The 21,311-nt window shown below is 31.4% G+C and overlaps 1 protein-coding gene across 3 annotated transcripts; it reads left to right on the plus strand.

Moving 5' to 3' along the window:
• Positions 1-8: 8 nt before the first annotated feature.
• On the plus strand, positions 9-19,593 carry LOC115881502. 3 transcript variants are annotated; one of them, XM_030899005.1, is made up of 20 exons: positions 9-121; positions 1,416-1,502; positions 1,660-1,856; positions 4,398-4,694; positions 5,258-5,465; positions 5,652-5,939; positions 6,155-6,469; positions 10,236-10,544; positions 10,603-10,920; positions 11,447-11,764; positions 13,935-14,131; positions 14,418-14,523; positions 14,655-14,984; positions 17,360-17,500; positions 17,557-17,730; positions 17,790-18,099; positions 18,156-18,251; positions 18,683-18,865; positions 18,920-19,015; positions 19,071-19,593. In XM_030899005.1, exons 1-20 carry the CDS (start codon positions 64-66, stop codon positions 19,366-19,368), a joined length of 4,326 nt encoding a protein of 1,441 aa, XP_030754865.1. In that variant the 5' UTR covers positions 9-63; the 3' UTR covers positions 19,369-19,593. The 3 variants fall into 3 exon arrangements, with proteins under 3 accessions (XP_030754865.1, XP_030754866.1, XP_030754867.1); XM_030899006.1 differs by lacking the exon at positions 13,935-14,131 and having other exon boundaries at positions 14,221-14,523; XM_030899007.1 differs by lacking the exon at positions 11,447-11,764.
• The last annotated feature ends 1,718 nt before the right edge of the window (positions 19,594-21,311 follow it).

A 21,311-nucleotide genomic window follows, 5' to 3' on the forward strand; every position in this document is an offset into this window, starting at 1 on the left:
TTATATTAAATCTACTCTCAGTCATCATCTTACTGTGATATGATACACACATAGTCAATCAAAATGGAAAAGTGTTTATGGGTTTTTGTGTCGTTTTTAGTGAGTTCACAAATGACAAATGGTATGTAGCCTTTAAGTGTAATCCACAGAATTCATTTATTTTATTAATATTGCGAAAATCTGAGGGTACAAACATAGTGGGGCATCTCGATGCGATGCTCGCCGCGATGCATCCTACGCGCACGTTTTAAGCACTGTTTTAAAACGGCGAGATTTAAAACCCCTAATGTATATTAAATTAAAAAATAAAAAAAAATAATGTATTTAGAGATGCACATATATACAAAACGTTTATAGCAACAATTGATTAAAATAATGAAATAAAGCAATAAAAATAATTGATTTATGACATTGTTTAGAAGCGCTATTGTTATTTTTGGGAAAGTACCGTTATCTAATCTTAAATAGACGAATTTTGACAGTTTGAGATTTGATTTTTTAATACCTGTCATAGAAAAGTATGAGATGGGAATATTCGATACAAATATACAATCAGGAGATTATTCAGATGCTTTAAAATTATTGAAATGCTTTTATATCCATATTATTTTAAATTCTAATCAATGAAACTATAAAAACATTTTAAAAATATGTTTTTTTTCCGGGTATATTAGAGATCGAAGTAATCCACCAAAATGAAAACTTTAACTTGCGACTTGAACTTGCGAACGGTCATGTTGTAGCCCTCTTGATTATGCCCATTCTAACAAAAAAATAAGATTGAAACAGTTAGTTTATTTTAAAATCGATGAAATACCAGAATACCATAACACCAGATGTATTAATGTCTTATAATTCAAATATTAATAACAGTGAACAAGAAACGATGATTCAGTGAAGTCATCGTAGGCTTTGGAAAAAACTTGCTTTGGCGTAATAGTTTTAGCAGCGTTTTTTACCTTTTAATTGCCTTTTCAAAATGCATTTATTATTTGAAGTAGTTGAAGTTGTTGGTACAGTACAATAAATGGGAGAACCCTTAACACTTTGTTTGGCAAAGACAAGGCTCATCCCATGTATATTTTAATAAAGTTTTCCACAAGAAGTAATAAATTAAACTCTTATACTACCACACACGTAGAGTTTAGTCTGTGTAGACAGGCCTGCACAATTTTGTGGACTGAACAGTCGACAGACAGCCTTAATGTTTTTACCAGAAACGTTGAGGAATGTCTCAAGTCTCAAGGATTGGACTGCATAGTCGAAGCATTGAGGGAAAACTGTATATGCAATTAAGATTGTTGATCTAAGTTCACAGAGTTTGGATTCTCATATTCTCAAATTCATGAGAATATTTCCTATCCGTGTAGCCACATTAATTCAAATTTAATTAATTCATTAAATATTAATTTCAGGTCAAATTTGTACTAACACTTTGCAAGTATTAACAATAAAGGATACAGATGTTGAAGTACAAATCCTTTCAACCACTAGAAGTTCAGGTAAAAACTATTTTTGTTTAGTAGGTAGAAATAATAATATATGTTGTTGGCATGATTTTATAACATAATATCGTTAAGAATTGGACCCAGTTCTTTCAATAATATTTTATTAGTTTTTTAATAACTATAGGTTAACGTAATATTATTTATGTTTTAGATATAACTTCAATGACTGTATCAGTAAGCAACAACGTAGACAAAGATACTGCTCTAAGCTATTTTACATATAGCACGGACGACAATAACTTCATTTTGTCAACAACTGAGAGTTTTGCCAATGTCAATAAGGATGCTTCACCAACAAATAATAAAGCATTAGATATCTATTTGACGATCGTTTGCTCTTCGGGACAGGTATAATATACATTTTTATTTTTCTTGTCATATTTGTAAAGACAGTAAGGATTGGGGGTTCGAACCTTTGGTGTGACAACAGCAAAATAAAACACTAATTCACCACATTATTATTATTATTTATAAAAGCCGTATTTGCGAAAAAAAGGCACACGTGTAAAATATATATTTTTTATAAATATTCACTTTATTTTCATATTAAAACATTGTTTTTCGTTTGACCAGACACCTTAAAAATGTAATGTATAATGCAAATATTTTTATAAATAGACTAATCTAACTACCTATGTTGCCATTATATCAAGAAATTATGTTTTTTTAGCTAAAAACTATAAAAAATTGTAAATATTTTTTCGAAAAATTCCGAATTTTCAAAAAAAAAATCGCAAAAAAAACTCATAGGCGTGTTTCTGGGGTTGAACTATACTACCAGTTAAAATACTTGCACTTATTTCTGGGACACCTTGTATATTTATTCAAATTATTTAACTAAATCTCTTCCTAATAATAGGGAATATTTATATAAATAAATATTTAACTGACAATCGGGCTACCATCAGTTATTCTTACTTTTCCTCAATAATAAAATAAGTTGTCAAACATTTTGGTGGTAATTGGTATAAGAAAAATATAATAAAATTATATTATACAGGGTGAGTTTCCTACGATGTTCTCTATGGGCAACTCGGAAACTACTGGAGATAGAGAGTCGGTTAAATGGGGAAAGAATTGCAGCTTTGTGGGGTCATAAATATGCGCCTTTCAGATTTTTGAAAAAGTTCATGGCTTACTAGATATTTCGAAAAAAACAAATTTTGGCTATTTTAAAAATTGTCACTAATTCCATTATAATCTATTTTAGACAAAAAGTGTTCAGATAAAAGTTGTAGATAATCACATTCTTAATGAGTCTGTGTTCTCCGATTTTTTCTAAAGCCTGTCATTTTTGACATATGACACAAACATATGTTTTTTTAAATGGAAACCATAGTTGACCATGACTTCATAAAAAGCGCCATTTTTTAAGCTTTTCAGCGATATAAGCTATAATATGTTTCTTTCACGAAATTACTGAGTTATAGCCAATTCTTATCTTTCTTGACTAATTTCACTTAGTTAGCCATGGAAACAAGTTCAATCGTCGTTGCTCTCAGAAATATGAAACTGTCGCATTCAATCTTTTTGAATTAAAATAAACAAAAATTGTAAACAAGAGTTTTTCAAATGAAGAAAAGCGTGTAGGATTATTGGTTCAACTTTTTTCGGCTATACAGTTTCGAGGATGCGTTGACCAGTGAAAGTTATTTACGCTTTTTTTAGAGAACGGTTTTCAATGGTGTTCTAATTTTGTTATGATTTATTACTTATAAAAAGACAAAATATATTATTAATCTATATTATAAAGTTATTTTAGAAAATTTTCAAAAAATCCGCAATTGTTTTGAGTACATAAATGCATCTTTTTAAAACTGAATTTCTAGCTATTCTCACAGAACGACCGGTCGACTTAATTAAACTTCTCCTGTTCCGCCTCTTCCAGTGCCTCTCTTAATGCATAAGTTCTTCTGTAAACCTTGTTGTTAACCATACCGCATAAAAAAATCTAAAATGGATAGGTCAAGTGACCGAGGAGACCCATGCAATTTGGTCCACCTCTTTCTATCCCTGAGTCAGATAATTATGATATAAATAATTTTTAACATTTTTTCATTGTGTGTGTTTGGGGGGGGGGGTTGGGGTTGGTGTGTCATAATGAAAGTCATGTTGGAACCACTCTATTAATGGGCGAGTATTAATAAATTTAACTTTCCTAACATGTCTTGAAAACCTTTCTCTACAAAACGTAAGTAACGTTTACCGGTCAACGTATCCTCGAAACTGTATGGCCAAGAAAAATTGAACCAATAATCCTACACGCTTTTCTTCATTTGAAAAACTCTTATTTACAATTTTTGTTTATTTTAATTCACAAAGATTGAATATGACAATTTCATATTTCTGAGAGCAACGACGATTGAACTTGTTTCCATGGCTAACTAAGTAAAATTAGTCAAGAAAGATAAGAATTGGCTATAACTCAGTAATTTTGTGAAAGAAACATATTATAGCTTATATCGCTGAAAAGCTTAAAAAATGACGCTGTTTATGAAGTCATGGCCAACTATGGTTTCCATTTAAAAAAAAACATATATTTGTGTCATATGTCAAAAATGACAGGCTTTAGAAAAAATCGGAGAACACAGTCTCATTAGGGATGTGAATATCTACAACTTTTATCTGAAAACTTTTTGTCTAAAATAGATTATAATGGAATTAGGGACAATTTTTAAAATAGCCAAAATTTGTTCTTTTCGAAATATCTAGTAAGCCATGAACTTTTTCAAAAATCTGAAAGGCGCTTATTTATGACCCCATAAAACTGCAATTCTTTCCTTATTTAACTGACTCTCTATCTCCAGTAGTTTCCGAGATACCCATAGAGAACATCGTAGGAAACTCACCCTGTATATCAAAATTATATTTATACATCTCATGTTTTAGACGTACCTGCAAATATCTATAGAAAACACCCATCAAAATTCTCCAGTATTCTCAGAAGAAAACTATACCTTTAAAGTTCCAATGCCTTTGATGCCCAAAAGTGACATTACGGTTTACGGCGATTCTGTAACTGTTACTCATTTGGATTTCACCAATACTAACATCGTTTTTTCCATCGACCCAGCAGATTTTGACATTACCACTTCCAATCATGGTAATAAAACCTACACACCTTCATTTAGTGCAAATAAAATCATATCGCTGAGTGGGACGACAATATATCAGCTAACAGCAACAGTAAGTATAATTGGAAAGTATAGACTTCTTTTATTCCATAACCAACTCATAGAAAAATTGGCTTTTTTGCGAATATATTTATTTATATACGTAGGTTTTAAATACGATTTTCTATAAACATGTACTGCGTGACAAAAAAAAACGAGAACGCCTATGTATATTCATAAGAATTTAATGATTCTTGGTCTACAGGATGGCAGCTTTTTCTGACTTAGCAATCGATTAGGATTTCAGCTCTATAAGATACCCTAATGGAAATGTTAGGTCAAATGTGTTGCTGACTTCCGATTGAGACGCCTGAGCATAGTTCTGATAAGGTGGTCGATGCCCTCTTGGGTTATCCCATTCCATGTTACTTCAACTTTATGTATAAGGGCTGCTAAAATCTGCGGAGGGTGTTCTAAATTCGACAGCCTTCAATGGTGGCCATGGTAAAAATTATCGAAATATGATAAACATGCATAGATGTTTTCTTTTTTTGCCACTCAGTATATCTGCTAGTGTTTCTATAAAATCTTATAATTTCAAACAAAACACTGGTAGCTTTAAGTTTGGTTTTGTAGGATAGTGCTCCCGAACCGAAGTCTACTACAGTAACTCTAACAATTGAAGTGGATGAAGAGACTGGTTTGGACACGCCAACATTTTCTAGTTCTCTTTTTTCATATAGCTACACATATAAAGACAATGTCCCTACTTTAGTTAGTCTTGGTTCTGATATTAGTATCAACAGCAACAAAATCAGTAATGCTGACTATGAACTGGCTGGAGGTAAGGACTTTTATAAACACATACAACATACATGATCCGAATGCTTTCCTAGAGTAATATTTTTATCTTTATTTTGCCCAAATGTTAATTTTTTATATGTTTACTCATACATTTAAAAACTATAACTTTGGCTATGTTTACATTTAAATTATAACATAGATACTTAACTTATATCTCCGTTTTCAGATTACAAAGACAACTTTAAGATAGTGTTTACTAATGAATCGAAAACTTTTTCTCTGGAAGTTAACACAGATAACTCTCTTAAACTTGATGCTATCAGCCCAGTTATACTTAATTTAGTGTATACAACTGATTACACTACTAGTACAGTTCTAGTAGTGAACGTTATCAAAATATTACCTAAGTTCAACAATGATTATTACAGCGGAACTTACAGTTTCGATGACAACACCATAACGTGGCAAGATGAAATAAGCATTACCGATGCTAGTGGCGTAACCCTGTCTGGAGGTAAGTATATCCCAAGCGAGGTTTATACCGTATTATTTTTAATACTCATTCAGATGAATGAATCGTTCAATTTTTGTCTACTCTGAACGAATCATCATATCGGGGAACGATTCTTTCATCAAAAGTAGATGGTGATCAAATTTTTCTCGTAAAAAAACTAATCTATGATTATTCTTATTGGATTTTTTTTGGTTACAATTGTTTTCATTTTTTAGGCAAAGCAAGTTTATTTAATATCGATTCGTCTACGTACAAAATTACACCTATAGATTCTTTGAAGACTAGTGATTTTGACTCGAACTCAAATATAATTTTGACCGTGACTGCACAATCTGAGAGTGGCAATTCCGAAGCCATGGTCATCATTTCTACGCCTTCAAGTGATACGGGTTCATTGAAGTTTGACAAATCACTGTATAAAGCAACGTATTCAGTCAGTACAGAGGATAAAGATACTGTATCACTGACCGATGATATTGGATTTTCTGGAATTACTGACTATACTGATATAAGTATCGAAGTTGAGGAAAGTAAGTACAGTGTTTTTTTTTGTTTTTTAGTAGGTAACAGTAAATTTTCAAAATCTAGAGCAATATAGAGCTAAAGATTTTTTAAAAATAAAACTATTATATCTTTAGTTTATATTTTTCTCTTCAATTTTTTTCCTTTAATTTTCTCATGATTGTTTGTAATTATTGGTTATACAGGGTCGCTGATATGAATGGAAACGGTCGATTATTGGGCAAAGTATACGTGGTCCCGCAAAAAGTTAAATACAAAAGTTAGAGGGTTTTTAAATTCCTAACATCTTGTAATAAATTTAAGTATACAGGGTCAGTCATGAAGTCGTGGCACCTCAAAGATTCATTTTTTTTAAATGGAACCCTTTATATATTATTGGGTATTTCAATTCTAAGCAAAAATTGTAATACGCATGATGTACCTGAATACAACCTTTTTGGTTTTGACATGTTAAACGAAAATTTTGTAATTTCCGGTCTTGATATAATCTCATTTTATACATCTATAAATACTAACTTGAAAACTAATATCAAATATCATTAGCTATCACAGTTTCCTCAGAATGGCATCGTTAAATGAAACCGAACACATCGAAATTAATTAAATCGAATTGTTTAAGTGATATTTTCAAAAGTCTCAAAATAACTCGGAAACGATTGGTTTGAGGTACATTATGTGTATCTCTGGTTTTCCTTAGAATTGAAGGAAGAATTGAAACCTGCAATAATATACAGGGGGTTCCATTTAAAAGAACGAAACATTGATGTGATACGACTTTATGACCGACCCTGTTTATCTACTTAAATTTATTACTCGCCAATAGACATTTAAAACCCCATAACTTTTATGTTTAACCTTTTGCGGTACCTCGTATATTTTACCCAATACTCGACCGTTTTCATACCCATATATTAACTACTAATATAGCTACTAATATCTATATGGTCATAATCATAATCATATATAGCTTTTTATCAGATCTCTATTAAAAATAAGTTATTAGGAATATATCGAACTGCATTAACCTTTGTTCTTATACGCCATTTTATATACCCTGATGTGGTGCATTGGAACTCGGGTATATTAATTCGGAACATTATAAAATTTTAGTATTTTGAAGGTAGATTTTGGTAAAAAAATAACAAATATCATTTAAATGCCTATTCTAAATTAAAGGAAATTCTAGACCAAAGTACAACTTGCGGCGGCTACACGACAGCGACTTGCCTGCACGGTATAGTTTGCGCAAACTAGAAGGAACACTGTGCGGTGTCCACACGATGCAAGGAAGAGCGTACATTCATCATTATTTTTATTCTGAATTTGTGGTTCCGTTCGTGGAAATGTCAAGTGGCGAATTATTGTTTTTTATTGCTTATTGTTAAAGAAAAAACAGCAAAATAAACGGTATGGATCGAAGTGGAGTAAAAACTGACTTAAATAGAAAACCATTTTCTTGTACGCATCATTTTTTCGGTTTCTATCGGAATAATCTTTCAATTTTATCTTCCATAGACATGGCAACGATCAATATATTTCAATAAAACTCGTCATAAACTCCTTATTGGAATAAGTACGAATATTAGACATTTTCTAAGAGTTGATAACTAATAACACAAAACCCACAGAAGTCACAAAACTGTACCTTGAACGCGCTGATACCGTCTACACGTATGATATCACCGCACAAACTGGTTTGCGCAAACTAACATCTTTAGCAGCGCGACGTTTTCGAAGGCCGCGCTTGTTGGTTTGTGCGTACTACCGTTTTACCGTCTACACTAGCGATGGGAACTATCGAATGAATTAGACTATCGAATGGTTAATGAATGAATGATATCAACTATCGAATGGTTTTATTCGAATAAAATCATTCATTCATTTGTATACTAAAGCATATGTGACAACCTCGCCGTGCGACTAAATGGTTATCGTTGAGCCACGACTATCGAATGCTTTTGATAAATGAAATTTAGTTTTCGTTTGATTTTTGTATGCGTCAGTGCATTATTAGTTCTTCCAAATTTTTATAACTTCGCCGTATAAATACTGTGCTATTTTTGCGTTTATTAAAATAGTTAAAATACTAAAATAGTAGTTATTTTTTAATTTTATTTATTGACGATTGTGTGCATGTGCAGGTGGTCAAAATTTTTCCGAAAATTTGTGTGGTTTTCCGTAGTCCGATCTTTCAATTATTTAATTTTATATGGTATATGGTCTATTTTTTAATGGGAAATTTTGAGAAGTAGCAATTTTTAAGAGAGATGAGATGAACTTACAATTAATGTTAAAAATACATATTTGTATTTTAGATGTTTTAATAATATGAATTAGTTGAACTTAATAATCATATTTAAGTAATGTGGTTAAGTAAATGTGGTTATCGAACTCAAACTATGGGGTGAGAAAATTAAAATGAAAGTTTTACACGTGCCAATTTTAAAAAAAAGTTAACGATGTTTGTATTTTGTTTATGCTAATTCTCTTACATGTAGTTTTTTGCGAAGAAATATTTAATTTATTTTTTAAAGTAAATGCCAGTAAAAGTAATATAATTAATTAATATAATTTTTAAATAGAGATATAAAGCACCTAATATAAATAATTTTGATTTCTAATTTTTTATTTATATTTTCGTTCCATTACACTGCATGCTTAGAAAATTAATAAATGTTTATATTTCATGATTTTAAAATTTGTTGTTAATATAACAAATTAGTTCTGTAATTATTATTATTTAACAAACCAACGTTGCCAAAAAATTTAAAGACTATATTATTTTTAAATAGGATCTAATATAAATAATTTTGACATCTAATTTGTTGTTTATATTTTGCTACTACTTAAAAAAATATTGATATTAAATCATTTTAAATTTTGTTGTTAATAGGTATAACAAATTATTACTGTTATTATTATTTATTAAACCAGTCTTTGCTTAAAAACATTAAAAATCACTTTCATGTTCTTACATCCAAAATAACAAGTATTATTGCAGTGTAACAACAGAATATTAATAAAAAAAAATGCAGAATATATAGACATACTATCCCTAACTAACTAAAGCCAAACAATAATATTCTTTGCTAATATCAACTAATGCCAAAATATGGCAACAGCGCCCTTCATAATGTATTTTCTGTGTAAATACTAGCACCTCAATAAAAAAAATAATGTGTCCTTATCTATATCTGACTCCGCAAAAAATCAAAGATGCCGGCTTCTTTCATAGCATTGCCACCGACCGCTGTCGGGTTTCTCGGAAAGAAACCTACGTCGCCGGGCGACAACTAAAATTCAGTTAATATTTTATTATAATCGATCCTGACGAATAAATGAATTTCATAAATGAATGAATGGTTTTTGCTGCCGAATTACTAGAATACAATATTTCAAAGCAGATGACGGATCTATTCGATAATTTTTATTCGAATAGTTTTCAACGAATGTTTTCTTACTAACTATCGAATTATTCGAATGAATTGCAACTATCGAATGTTTCGATAGTATTCATTCGATAGTTCCCACTACTAGTCTACACACAGCGAGTTCCCGATACAAACAGGTTTGCGCAGGTGTGTAAAGCTTGTACACGTACAAGCTTTACGCTTCTTCAAAAAAAGTCTAATACAGCTTTTACATAAAATTATCTGGGGAGATAATATTTGATCTTTTCAAAATTTACATGGGATTTTCTATGTCCCGTGGTCCGATGCACCACACGGTATAAGTCATTTTTAAAATTCTGTCCAATTAAATTACTTCTTTTAGCTTACCAGTCTTCCATTGAAATCAAACTGGTCTCCGATAAATTCCAAGTCAACGTTTTATCAAACTTGGAAGACTCTATTCTGGCTTCAGGCGGAGAACTTTTAATTTCAATAACAGCAAGCCAATCCGGAGTTACAGATAAAGCTGTAGGCGTTTTAGTTTTGGAGCTTCCAAGCACCGTAATGACATTTGGTAAAAATTACTATACGGCTTCCTATACCCAGGCGGAGTCTGGTTCTGATTCTGTCCATTTGGATGAACTAATAACCATCGATGTTGCAACATCAAATATTCAACTCACTTTTGTTGGTAAAAAATTCATTCGATTTCAAAACCAGACGTGATTTTTAGGAAATATTAATTTTAGGTTATGAAAGTAATTTCGAAGGAGCCTGTGATTCGTCTCAGTGCACCTTCAAGGTTAAGGATAACTTAGATTCAAGTGTTCTAAGTTCAAATACCGAAATATTAGTGCCAGTGGTAGCAACATATAGATATATTTCTGGAAAAACAGCAATTATGGTTAAATTACCTTCATATACTACCACGTTTTCATTTTCCCAGTTACATTATTCGGCAGACTATATTATAGAAACTACCGAAACTGGAACTGCGCAGGTTAATATAACTGATGTCATTTCCTTTGTTGATCTTGGCTCATCAGATGTAGCTATATCTTTAAGTGGTAAGTATATTATTATTATAGTCTTAATTAGTGATGATGATGGGCATTTAACATTAACATTTTTTTGAGTCCTAATGATTTCCTAAAGCATTTACTCATACAGGGTCCGACAATAGTGCGTCGGGCATCTGTAGCTCCCAGAATTTAAAACTTGAAAATTTGGTTTAAATGCAACAAAAAGTCAATCGGGATGATTTTTTTTTAAATGGAACACCTTGTGTATTATTGCATTTTTGGCTCCCTTCCAGATTACCTTTACATAATCCTAAGATATGAGTAAATATATTTCGATAATTTTAGATATAAGAGATATTAATAAATAATTAGAAACTATATATTTTTTAACCTTTCTTAAAAAAAATATTACAAATACAAGAACTGTCCTGAATATCAAAACTATATTAGGTATTTACCTGAGATGGTCTATACTTACTTTGCTATAAATATCGTAATCTTAAATCATATAGGGTGTTCTAAATACCGTTTTTGGATTGGACATAACTTACTAAAGCAGCTTAATTTTCAGATTATTCCTCCAACTTTAAAATCGCTTACGATTCTTCAACTAAAGCCTGCCAGATTACAGTGACGGAAAATTTAAAGTCTGAAGTACTTGGGAATAATTCTAAATTAATTATAGATTTAACAGCGTCTAAAGATGGAACCGGCGATTACAGCAGAGCTAGTTTAATTTTGAAATTACCTGATAAAATAAGCGTGGCTTTCGTGCAGGCGCATTACACTGCTGAATACGTCATTAATGGAGACCAAAACGAAATAGTACTATTGGACGATTCGGGCATTGAAATTACCGATTATGCGAACGTAATTATTACTTTAAATTGTTAGTATTAATTGATTATATAGAAAAATATATTCAGTGCATATTAGTTTTTAGTTAAAAAACATAATTTCTTGATAATATGGCAACATAGGTATTAGATTAAATTTACTAGAAAGAAAACCCGGAAAAAATCCAGTGTTTCTTAAAATTTAAGCAAAACATCATTTTTTTGATGTCCAAATTAACTCGGTTATTTTGGACTTATTTGAAAAACAACAAAGAGAAAATATATTTCTTTTATCGAGATCTACCAGCCCTGAAATTATTTGCACTTATTTAAGACTCACCCTGTATAAGTTTATTATTTGTTAGAGAACGTTTCGGCACTATTGTACAGGGTGTCCTAAATTCGAGCATCATACTTGGGATCGCGGGATGCGAGGTTGATTAAATTGAGGTAAGGTTACGTAATTTGATGCTGATCCAAAATTTTACAAGAAAGAAAACCCAGAAAAATCCAGTGTTTCTTAAAATTTAAGCAAAACATCATTTTTTTGATGTCCAAAATAACTCGGTTATTTTGGACTTATTTGAAAAACAACAAAGAGAAAATATATTTCTTTTATCGAGATCTACCAGCCCTGAAATTATTTGCACTTATTTAAGACTGTATAAGTTTATTATTTATTAGAGAACGTTTTGCACTATTGTACAGGGTGTCCTAAATTCGAGCATCATACTTGGGATCTCGGGATACGAGGTTGATTAAATTGAGGCAAGGTTACGTAATTTGATGCTGATCCAAAATGCCACATTAAAAGTTTAAAAATTCAGAATACTTTCGAAGATTTTTTGAAAAAAAAAAGAAATTTTCGTGATTGAATCCTTTATAGGTTGATGGTTGCTAAATCGACCCCCATAATTTTAATGTTTGTTAGTTTATAGAATATATATGTTACGGTTAAGGTCCGATGTCCGGTTAATATCGACAGTACCCGGTTAATCTTGAGAATAACACGCAACAAAACAACAAAAAACATAACCTAACCCAGACATTAATATGTTAATGTCGATATTAAGCGGACGCTATACCAGGTGCGTCTCAAAAGTGGCTCACCCCCTATAACTTTTTTATTTTTTCAGATAAAAAAACCGAGATTTGGTATGTTAGTATATGACGTAAATTATGATTGCTTGACATATTCAATTGTTTTTGGTCACTTCCTGTTTCACCGGAAATGACTACAACTTATAATTTTTAAATAGCACCCTCGGTATTTTTTTACGTTATTCAATAGAAAATGACATGTTGAATCGAATGACATATCATACGTCAACTTCTGACATATTCGCTCACAAACAAATTGTATTTTAAGTTTCATTCTAGAGTGCCATGGTTGTGTTGAAAACACTAATTTTTAATCAAGCAGCCTTGGAAAAATAGATTTGATCGTCTAATGTTTTTAGTGTCGTGTTCTGGCCGGTTAAAATATGACCAAATCGTATTTTTAATCATATATCAATTCGTTCAAACGGAACGAGGATGGCTCATCAGCATATTCGGAAAAAGCATTTTTTTACGAATAATTTGATACCACACACTTGGTATGGTATTGAGTCAAATTGTTGTTATGAACCGCATGTTACAATTTCAAATAAACCATATGCGTAAATGTCAAAAGTTGACATATGATATGTCATTTTATTCAGAGTGTCATTTTCTATCAAATAAAGTAAAATAATACCGAGGTTGCTATTTAAAAATCAAAAGTTGTAGTCATTTCCGGTGAAACCGGAAGTGACCGAAAGCAATTGAATACGTCAATCAATCCTAATTTATGTCATATACTAACATACCAAATCTCGTTTTTATATCTAAAAAAAATAAAAAAGTTATGGGGGTGAACCACTTTTGTGACGCACCCGGTATAGCATATAATAATTCAGGAACTAAGAGGGCTAGGACATATCTGTGTGTAGCATCTTTAGTTATAAAAAAGTAGCACAGTCGTGTGAATGTGAAATCTTTGTATCTCTACTCATAAACGAGACACCCTGTAAATCACACGAAAATGGGACACCCTGTACACAAAACGTGCAATAGTACAAAGCATTCTGTAGTCTGTAGAATGATCCACTCAAAAAAAAAATTAAAATTCAAAATTATGGTTGATATTTTTTTTGAGTATACACTACAAAAAAAACTTATTGAAACTATGAACTATTTCAGCATTTTCTGAAGTCTTCAGTGTCGCTTATGATGCGACTCAAAGCAAGACTGTAATAAAAATAGATAATCCTTTAAACGACACTGTTTTAACTAACTATTCTGAACTAAAACTGTCCATGACGATTACTAAAGTTGCTGTGTCTTACGGAGATGCAGTTTTGACTATTAAGTTGCCCAGCCTTAGTTTTGCCAACAAGTTTAAAAAATTAAAATTCAAAATTATGGTTGACATTTTTTTTGAGTATACACTACAAAAAAAACTTATTGATTCTATGAACTATTTCAGCATTTTCTGAAGTCTTCAGTGTCGCTTATGATGCGACTCAAAGCAAAACTGTAATAAAAATAGATAATCCTTTAAACGACACTGTTTTAACTAACTATTCTGAACTAAAACTGTCCATGACGATTACTAAAGTTGGTGTGTCTTACGGAGACGCAGTTTTGACTGTTAAGTTGCCCAGCCTTAGTTTTTCCAACAAGTTTTATGTGGGGACTTACTCTGTGGAAAATGATGCAGCTAAAATCGATATTGATGCTATGTCAATTGAAACCGCAGATTTGTCACTCGTTGATGTAACTTTATCAGGTAAATATTAGAATTGTTGAATATTTCCATTTCATATACTTATTAAAATTAAATTATTAAGTACTAAAACTTAAAAAAAAACTATTATTATATTGAATTGTTCTGATTAACCTTTATAAATCTTATTTTAGATTATACAGACTATTTTACAACAACCTTGACTGATAACAAATTGACTTTGACAAGTTCAAAACCCTTAACTTCCGAGATAACGGACAAGAACGAGAATCTACCCGTCACGCTTACAGCAACTAGAAAAAGCGACAACAGTGTATTGGCCACAACCAGTCTAGTCATCAATTTACCTTCTAGTGCCAGTGATAGTAAAAAACCAGAATTCACCAAATTCACATTTAATGGAACCTATACTGTCACAGATAATGGGGCAACTGTTGCATTAGATAGTGATATAATTATACTAAAAAAGAGTGGCATCACTGTTACTTCAGTTTACATTGAAGGTAACTTTTTTGGGAGTAATATAAGTTTCAATCATAACAAATAAACTTTTAATTACGTGATTAAGCTTGACCGGAACAGCATTGCTGACTTTTACATATTTTCTTTTAATCAGAACATTTTAGGAAATAAACATTAATTAATTATAAATATATAAACAGTTATCTGGGGTCTCCGCAACAACTTAAGGGGCATACAGGGCCATTATATTAGCGCTTTCCCGTTTAAAATATTCTAATAAGGTTGGGATAAGTTTCTTGCAACGGCTGTTAAACTGCTCTGGAATCTTGTACACTACACAATAAAAGCGGTCCTAAAAAGAACAATTTTCGACTGCAAGGTCTGCTAGTAAAAAAATCTTAAGCTTAAAGTATCACAGCAAAATACATTTACACCAAAAACTAGTAATACAAAACTGGAGTATCAAAACGAATCAAAATTAATAAATAAATGTGGCAAATTCATAAATGACATTTTTAAAGCAGAGCTACCACCTGAATCCGCAGCGAGAAATTTAAATTCCAGTTAGTCAGCCCGGCGCCGAATATGTCCATGGTTGGTAACAATGGATTTAATAATCGCGTCCTCGATGACGTAACTAAAAGTTTATTTGGTATAGATTATATAAAATATAAAGTCATTCCAGCAAAAAAAGGACAGTTTCGATAAACCCCATCCAAAAAACTGACAGAAAATATAGTCCAAGCTTAAATTAAAATGACAGACCAGAATTGCCAATGACATATATTAAATTGTTTTAGATACTATATTATTCTTGGCTTGTATCTGAATTAAGTTGGTGTAATTATTAAGAATATATTTGACACCTTTTCATAGCATAAAGTTTTATATTTTTAATTGCTTGTTGCTTCTACAACAAGATCATATCTCTTAGTTCCAGAGTTTCTCTGTCATTTTAATTGAAAGGAAACCGATTATTCTGTCAATTTTTGGTTTGTTTTCAAGTTGAAATTTTCTCTTCTCGACGATATTTCCAGAGGTGTATTAAATTCCCAAGTAGCATTTTCACGACTTGCGACCACATGTTTACTAAACACAACGTTGGATTAGTTACAAAAAATAGTTAGCTCCGTACCTTGGGTATTAAAATCTAGTACTACAACAAAGTAAAAGCTTCTGCGACGTCGAATAAACGTTGTCTTGTAACCTTTTTCGTTTAAGTGATCTTTAGTTTGGGCGATAAAGAGTTTTCCGACGTCACTTTCAGGACCTATTCCAACCTCACTTTCAGGACCTATTCCAACGTTGCGCAAACGTCGTCTGTTTTACTAATTCCAACGTTGTTTAGATTTCCTTATTCTTACGTTGGTAGGACGTCGAGCCACTACCTTTTTGCAACTGTATTGAACCATAACCTTAAATCTTAAATTTTCACTTCATTGTTCTGTTGAGTCAGACAGTTCAGTGCTGTTTTTGTTTTTATAAAAAAAAACTTAATTAAAATGGGACGTAAGAAAGGCACATATAAAACTAAATTTAAATATACATCGACATATTACCGATACTTTATCCACTCCCTCATTTATTTAGAATATAGAGCGCGGCACAAGCTAGACTCTAGGATGACTAAATTAGACAATCTTGCGACAAGTATACTACTGTGATACTACCTGTTAAGGCTGAACTCCGACTTTATTAGTCCAGTATGCGACTACTCGAACTACTTCCTCTTAATCTTCAAAACAACAAAGTGAAAGCCGCCATGTTGTTAAATAAGAAAATGTTTCGTTCCTAAAATAGCAATTCCTGCTTTTTGAATACATTAACTTGAAATATTTGACCCTAAACAACACGCGGAAACAATTTTTTTTCGACTGCGAATAAATTTTTCTCACTTTACTAAAAAAAAATTTCAAGAAATTTTTTAAAACTTCTTTAATTTTAAGGCCCATTAGTATTTTTCAAAGTAGAAACAATACATTTATCAATAAAGTTGTTTGCGTTCAACTTTTTTGCCTGGGGTAACGAGTTACAGAATTGTTTAAAGTGTTTCAATAATTGTGATCTTCACACATCCTCCACACTTAAATACTTTTGTTTTGTTTTCCTTTACTGCCATCTGGCATTTGTCTCTAACTAAATCATAAAAATAATATTTTTACTATAATTATCCCAATTTAGGATAAAACGCGACTTAGACGCCATATTATTATAGTTTTGTATTTCTGTGAAATAGGATTTTAAACAACGTTGCAGTTTGTACTAAATTAGGCTGCTAGCCAATGTAGGTATCCAACGTCGTTTCGACCCAAAAATTATTCCCCAAACTAGTGCAGACTAGAGTTGATACGATGTTGTGCCGACGGACGTCCAAATGCTGCTTGGGTTATTTTCGATTGTGTTTTACCTTTTTTAGATGCAACATATTCAGGTAATTTTGAGTTAGAGAGTAAAGAAGAAAACATCTATACAATAAAAGTGAACAGCTTATTATCAGATAACACTTTAAAAACTGAAACCAGTCTTGTTTTCACTCTCATAGCTGTATCCAGCGATGGTAAATAACCAAAAATATATTTTTCTTTCTCTAAAAATTCTTTGATTTATTAACAGGTGTTAGTGGTTATGCATCCTTAGTAATTACACTTCCAAAAATAGCTAAAGAACAATCAGTTAAATTCAAAGACATTTTGTATACTTCAGAATACAAAAATGGAGAACTTAAGTTAAACATTGACTTAGAAACGGATTCTAGTGATAGTGACATCAATATTGTCCTCTCCAATGGTATGATAAGCTGCAAATTAAAAAAACTGAGTCATATGACAATTTATCCTGATTTTTAGAAAATAACTTGGCTTCGTATTTCACCAAAACTTATTCCAAGAATGTTCTTGTGATTAGTGCTACCAACTTACCCGAAAGTGTAACCAGTAACAATGCAGTTATAGCACTAAAAATAGTAGTGACTGATCAAAGTACTCAGGATGAAGCTAGTGCTGTCCTAAATGTGAATACTGGTGTCAGCAATAATTCAAACGATGATAGTAGTCCAACTGGCATGAACAAAGGTTTACTGGTAGCTGTGATTATATTGGCCTGTCTTTTAGTTAGTTTAATAGTCACTGCAGGAGTATACTGGTACTTTAAAAACAGGTAAATATCTTTTTGTTTTTGAAGTGGCTTTAGGTTTAATGGTACCTTTTTTAAAGAGAAAATTACGCCAATTTGGAAGAAGATGTCGAAAAGATAGAACCAAAGCAGACCAAGTTTACTAAGAAGAATGACATCAAGAAAAAACCTGATTCGTAAGTGTTATTTGAATCAAGTTAGTTACTCAATTTAAGTGATATTCCCCACATAATATTACTTTCAAATTGATACAGATCTTCATTTACAAGCCATCTTTGACGTCGTTTTTTTTTGATTGTATGATAAAAATTATTGTTATATAAAATATAGTTTGATTATTTCCCTGATCGTGAAATGAACAAATCAGCTAATCTAATTTTTCATCTTTTTCTTTACTTCACCTACATCGACTTCTATATCTTGCGATATTTCTTCCCATGCATCATTTTTTTTATTAAACATTTTGTACATCTTTTGCGTAGTATCCCACAAAACAACATATTTTTCGTATAATTTAATTAAACTTTGCTAACATATTCCACAGGGAGATTTAGAAAGAAGCCATATATTCCATAAACTATAAACAATAAAATCTTGTTTTTTGTAGAATTTCTAGTGAACCCTTACGAAGACCTACAGGTATCCACATTATACCTCCCACTCCTCCCATAGAAGAATTGGACGAGGTTCAAGTAGATGGCGCACCCAAATCAGGCTCAGACAAAGTTGTAGCTTTCAGTGATGACGTTGAGAAAATCGAAGACAACACTAGTGACGATTTTACCGACAAGTAACATAAATATTTCTCACCAAAATAGCTACATAATAAAATCATTATTTCTAGTTATGTTAATGTTGCTGAAAGGAGACCTACAAAGTTCGTTTTTGCCAAACAAGACGCAGTAGAGACAAACGAGGATGACGATACTGACTCTGACAAGTAACACTCAATATTTTAACTCATCAACAAATTATGATCTAATTTATATTTCTAGTTATATCAGTGTAGCTGACAGAAGACCTACAAAGTTCGTCTTTGCAAATCCTTTGGAGGAAGGAGTTTTTGATTCAACGGACTCATCTGCTAAGTCTCCAGTACCAAATCCTGATGAAGAACGAAAAAAATCTGTTGCTTTTGACGATAATGTTGAAAGAGTTCACATTGACCCTATCCAAGATGAGAGCGACAGTGATGAAGATAGTGATACTGCGGAAAATGAGAAAGCAGAAGAGAAACCTGATGAAAGCCAACTAAACGAAATGCCGAGTGATATACTGAAACAAGTGTTCTAGAGGATATAAATATAGTGAAACTTAAGAGTAATCTTTTTTCTCAATGAGATTAATGTGGAATAATACTCAAAAGTAATGTTGAGTAACAAAAGAAAACCAGTTATATTTTTTACTATTTTGCTGTTTATAGGTCTGAAGTATTTGTTAAGCCTTTGTAGAGCTATTGTAAGTTATTTACATAAACATGATTAAAGTTATAACAAAAATTAAAAACTTTTGTAAAAATTTTCGTTGTTTTTTTAACCGACCATACCGACCATAAATGACCTAAATACAAAATATTTTCATGGTGTCTGTCTGTCTGTCTGTAACACGATAACTCAAAAACCGCTAAACCGATTTTAACCTAATTTGGCACAAAAATACTGTGGCACCCGAGAATCTGGCCATTAGTTTTTGGTGGGGGTGAGGGGTTGTTAAGGGGGTATGGGAGGGGTTAAAAACTTAAAAAAATCGTAACTCCAAAATTACAGTAGCTAGCGAAACGCGGTTTTCAGTTTAAGATTAAGAATAATATTTGCAACAAAATTTGTAATAACATCAAAATCAGTCAAAGTCGCAGTTTTTAAGATAACTGAAATTAAAAGAACTGCCTACCTGCCTACCTACAACTTTTCATTAACATATTTTAGTATGGGCGGCTATACGTGCCTCCCGGCGCCAATTTTTTTCTGAGATTTTAAGTTGTATATTTTTTAGATTCAAAAATGATGATTAGAAATGAACATTATAGAGAAATCAATAATATTATTACTATGCCTTAAACAGAAGGTATCATTACAATAATTTATTTTAACTGATATAAAAATTAAACTACAATGGTTCACTTAATCTAATTACTCCAGATGTCCTGCTGTACAAAGCAGTGCGTTTATCGACATTCCTATTTGTTCAACTCAATGTTGTATCTAAATAACTTTAATTGAAACTTGACCATTTTATAATTGGTCTATTTATGTATATGCAATAAGTAATACGAATATAGATACAATAAAAAATATCTATACCTATGTGGCGGATTCATCTCTCTAAAAAATCCTTTATGGGTATTTCGCCACTGCACTGCAAGAAAATCTGCAAAATAAAATAGTTATTTTTTGTAAACACTTCTGCGTTAAACCCAAACGGAAACTGCTTGTCAGAAGTTATTTTAGTTATACAAATTTGCCTAACAAAGAAAAAAATGCTTAACGTTTCGGAAAGTTTATCTCTTTCCGTCGTCTCGGAAGCAAAAAAAATTCAAAGAATAAAGAAAAAAACTATTTAAAATATTTAAATTAAAAAACTATTCGAGAAGACTTTAGTTTTTTAAAACTGATACGTCTACAAGAAACCGTTGACGAATGATTGAGAGATGAATCTGCCACATACATACATAGATATAGACACTTTTTATTTTATTATTTATTTTCGCATTATTTTGTGTTTGCTGAATTCCTTTTTTATCAAATTAAATTAATAATAATACAACAAACATTTATAAATATGTTCTATCGACTTATTCCACTTGGTATGATATATAAATGTAGATAAGTTCAATATAATCTCACTTTATCTATTATATATCTAGTACATATAGATTATTGTAGATTTTTATATTTTCTTGAGAATATTGTTACAACGTATTTATCAGACACTTTATAATAATTAAAGTGTTTGGTTTTTGAAGTGTTTATATGCACTATTTCCAGTGCTTATTAACACTCTACAAATATTTCTTGTCTAACCAAAAAAATATATACAAAATATATACCGGGTGCGTCTCAAAAGTGGCTCACCCCTATAACTTCTTTATTTTTTCAGATAAAAAAACGAGATTTGATAAATCGAAATTAAATTTGAAATAAAAGATTTTTTGAGTCCCCTAACCCTCGTCAGAGGTTTTACATTTACTTGTTTATTTTTATTTTTATAATTTTTACAAATTACACTTCCTAACTCTT

This window comes from Sitophilus oryzae, unplaced genomic scaffold (genome assembly GCF_002938485.1).
Source record: "Sitophilus oryzae breed Bouriz unplaced genomic scaffold, Soryzae_2.0 scaffold_172_pilon_pilon, whole genome shotgun sequence".
NCBI lineage: Eukaryota > Metazoa > Arthropoda > Insecta > Coleoptera > Curculionidae > Sitophilus > Sitophilus oryzae.

What these genes read in the sequence shown, in the direction of transcription:
- LOC115881502 (XM_030899005.1), top strand. Translation starts at nt 64, where the DNA reads ATGGAAAAGTGTTTATGGGTTTTTGTGTCGTTTTTAGTGAGTTCACAA. An exon ending in GAGTTCACAAATGACAAATG is followed by an intron (nt 122 to 1,415) that starts GTATGTAGCCTT and finishes TATTAATTTCAG; the next exon opens with GTCAAATTTGTACTAACACT. An exon ending in TACTTCAGTTTACATTGAAG is followed by an intron (nt 14,985 to 17,359) that starts GTAACTTTTTTG and finishes TACCTTTTTTAG; the next exon opens with ATGCAACATATTCAGGTAAT.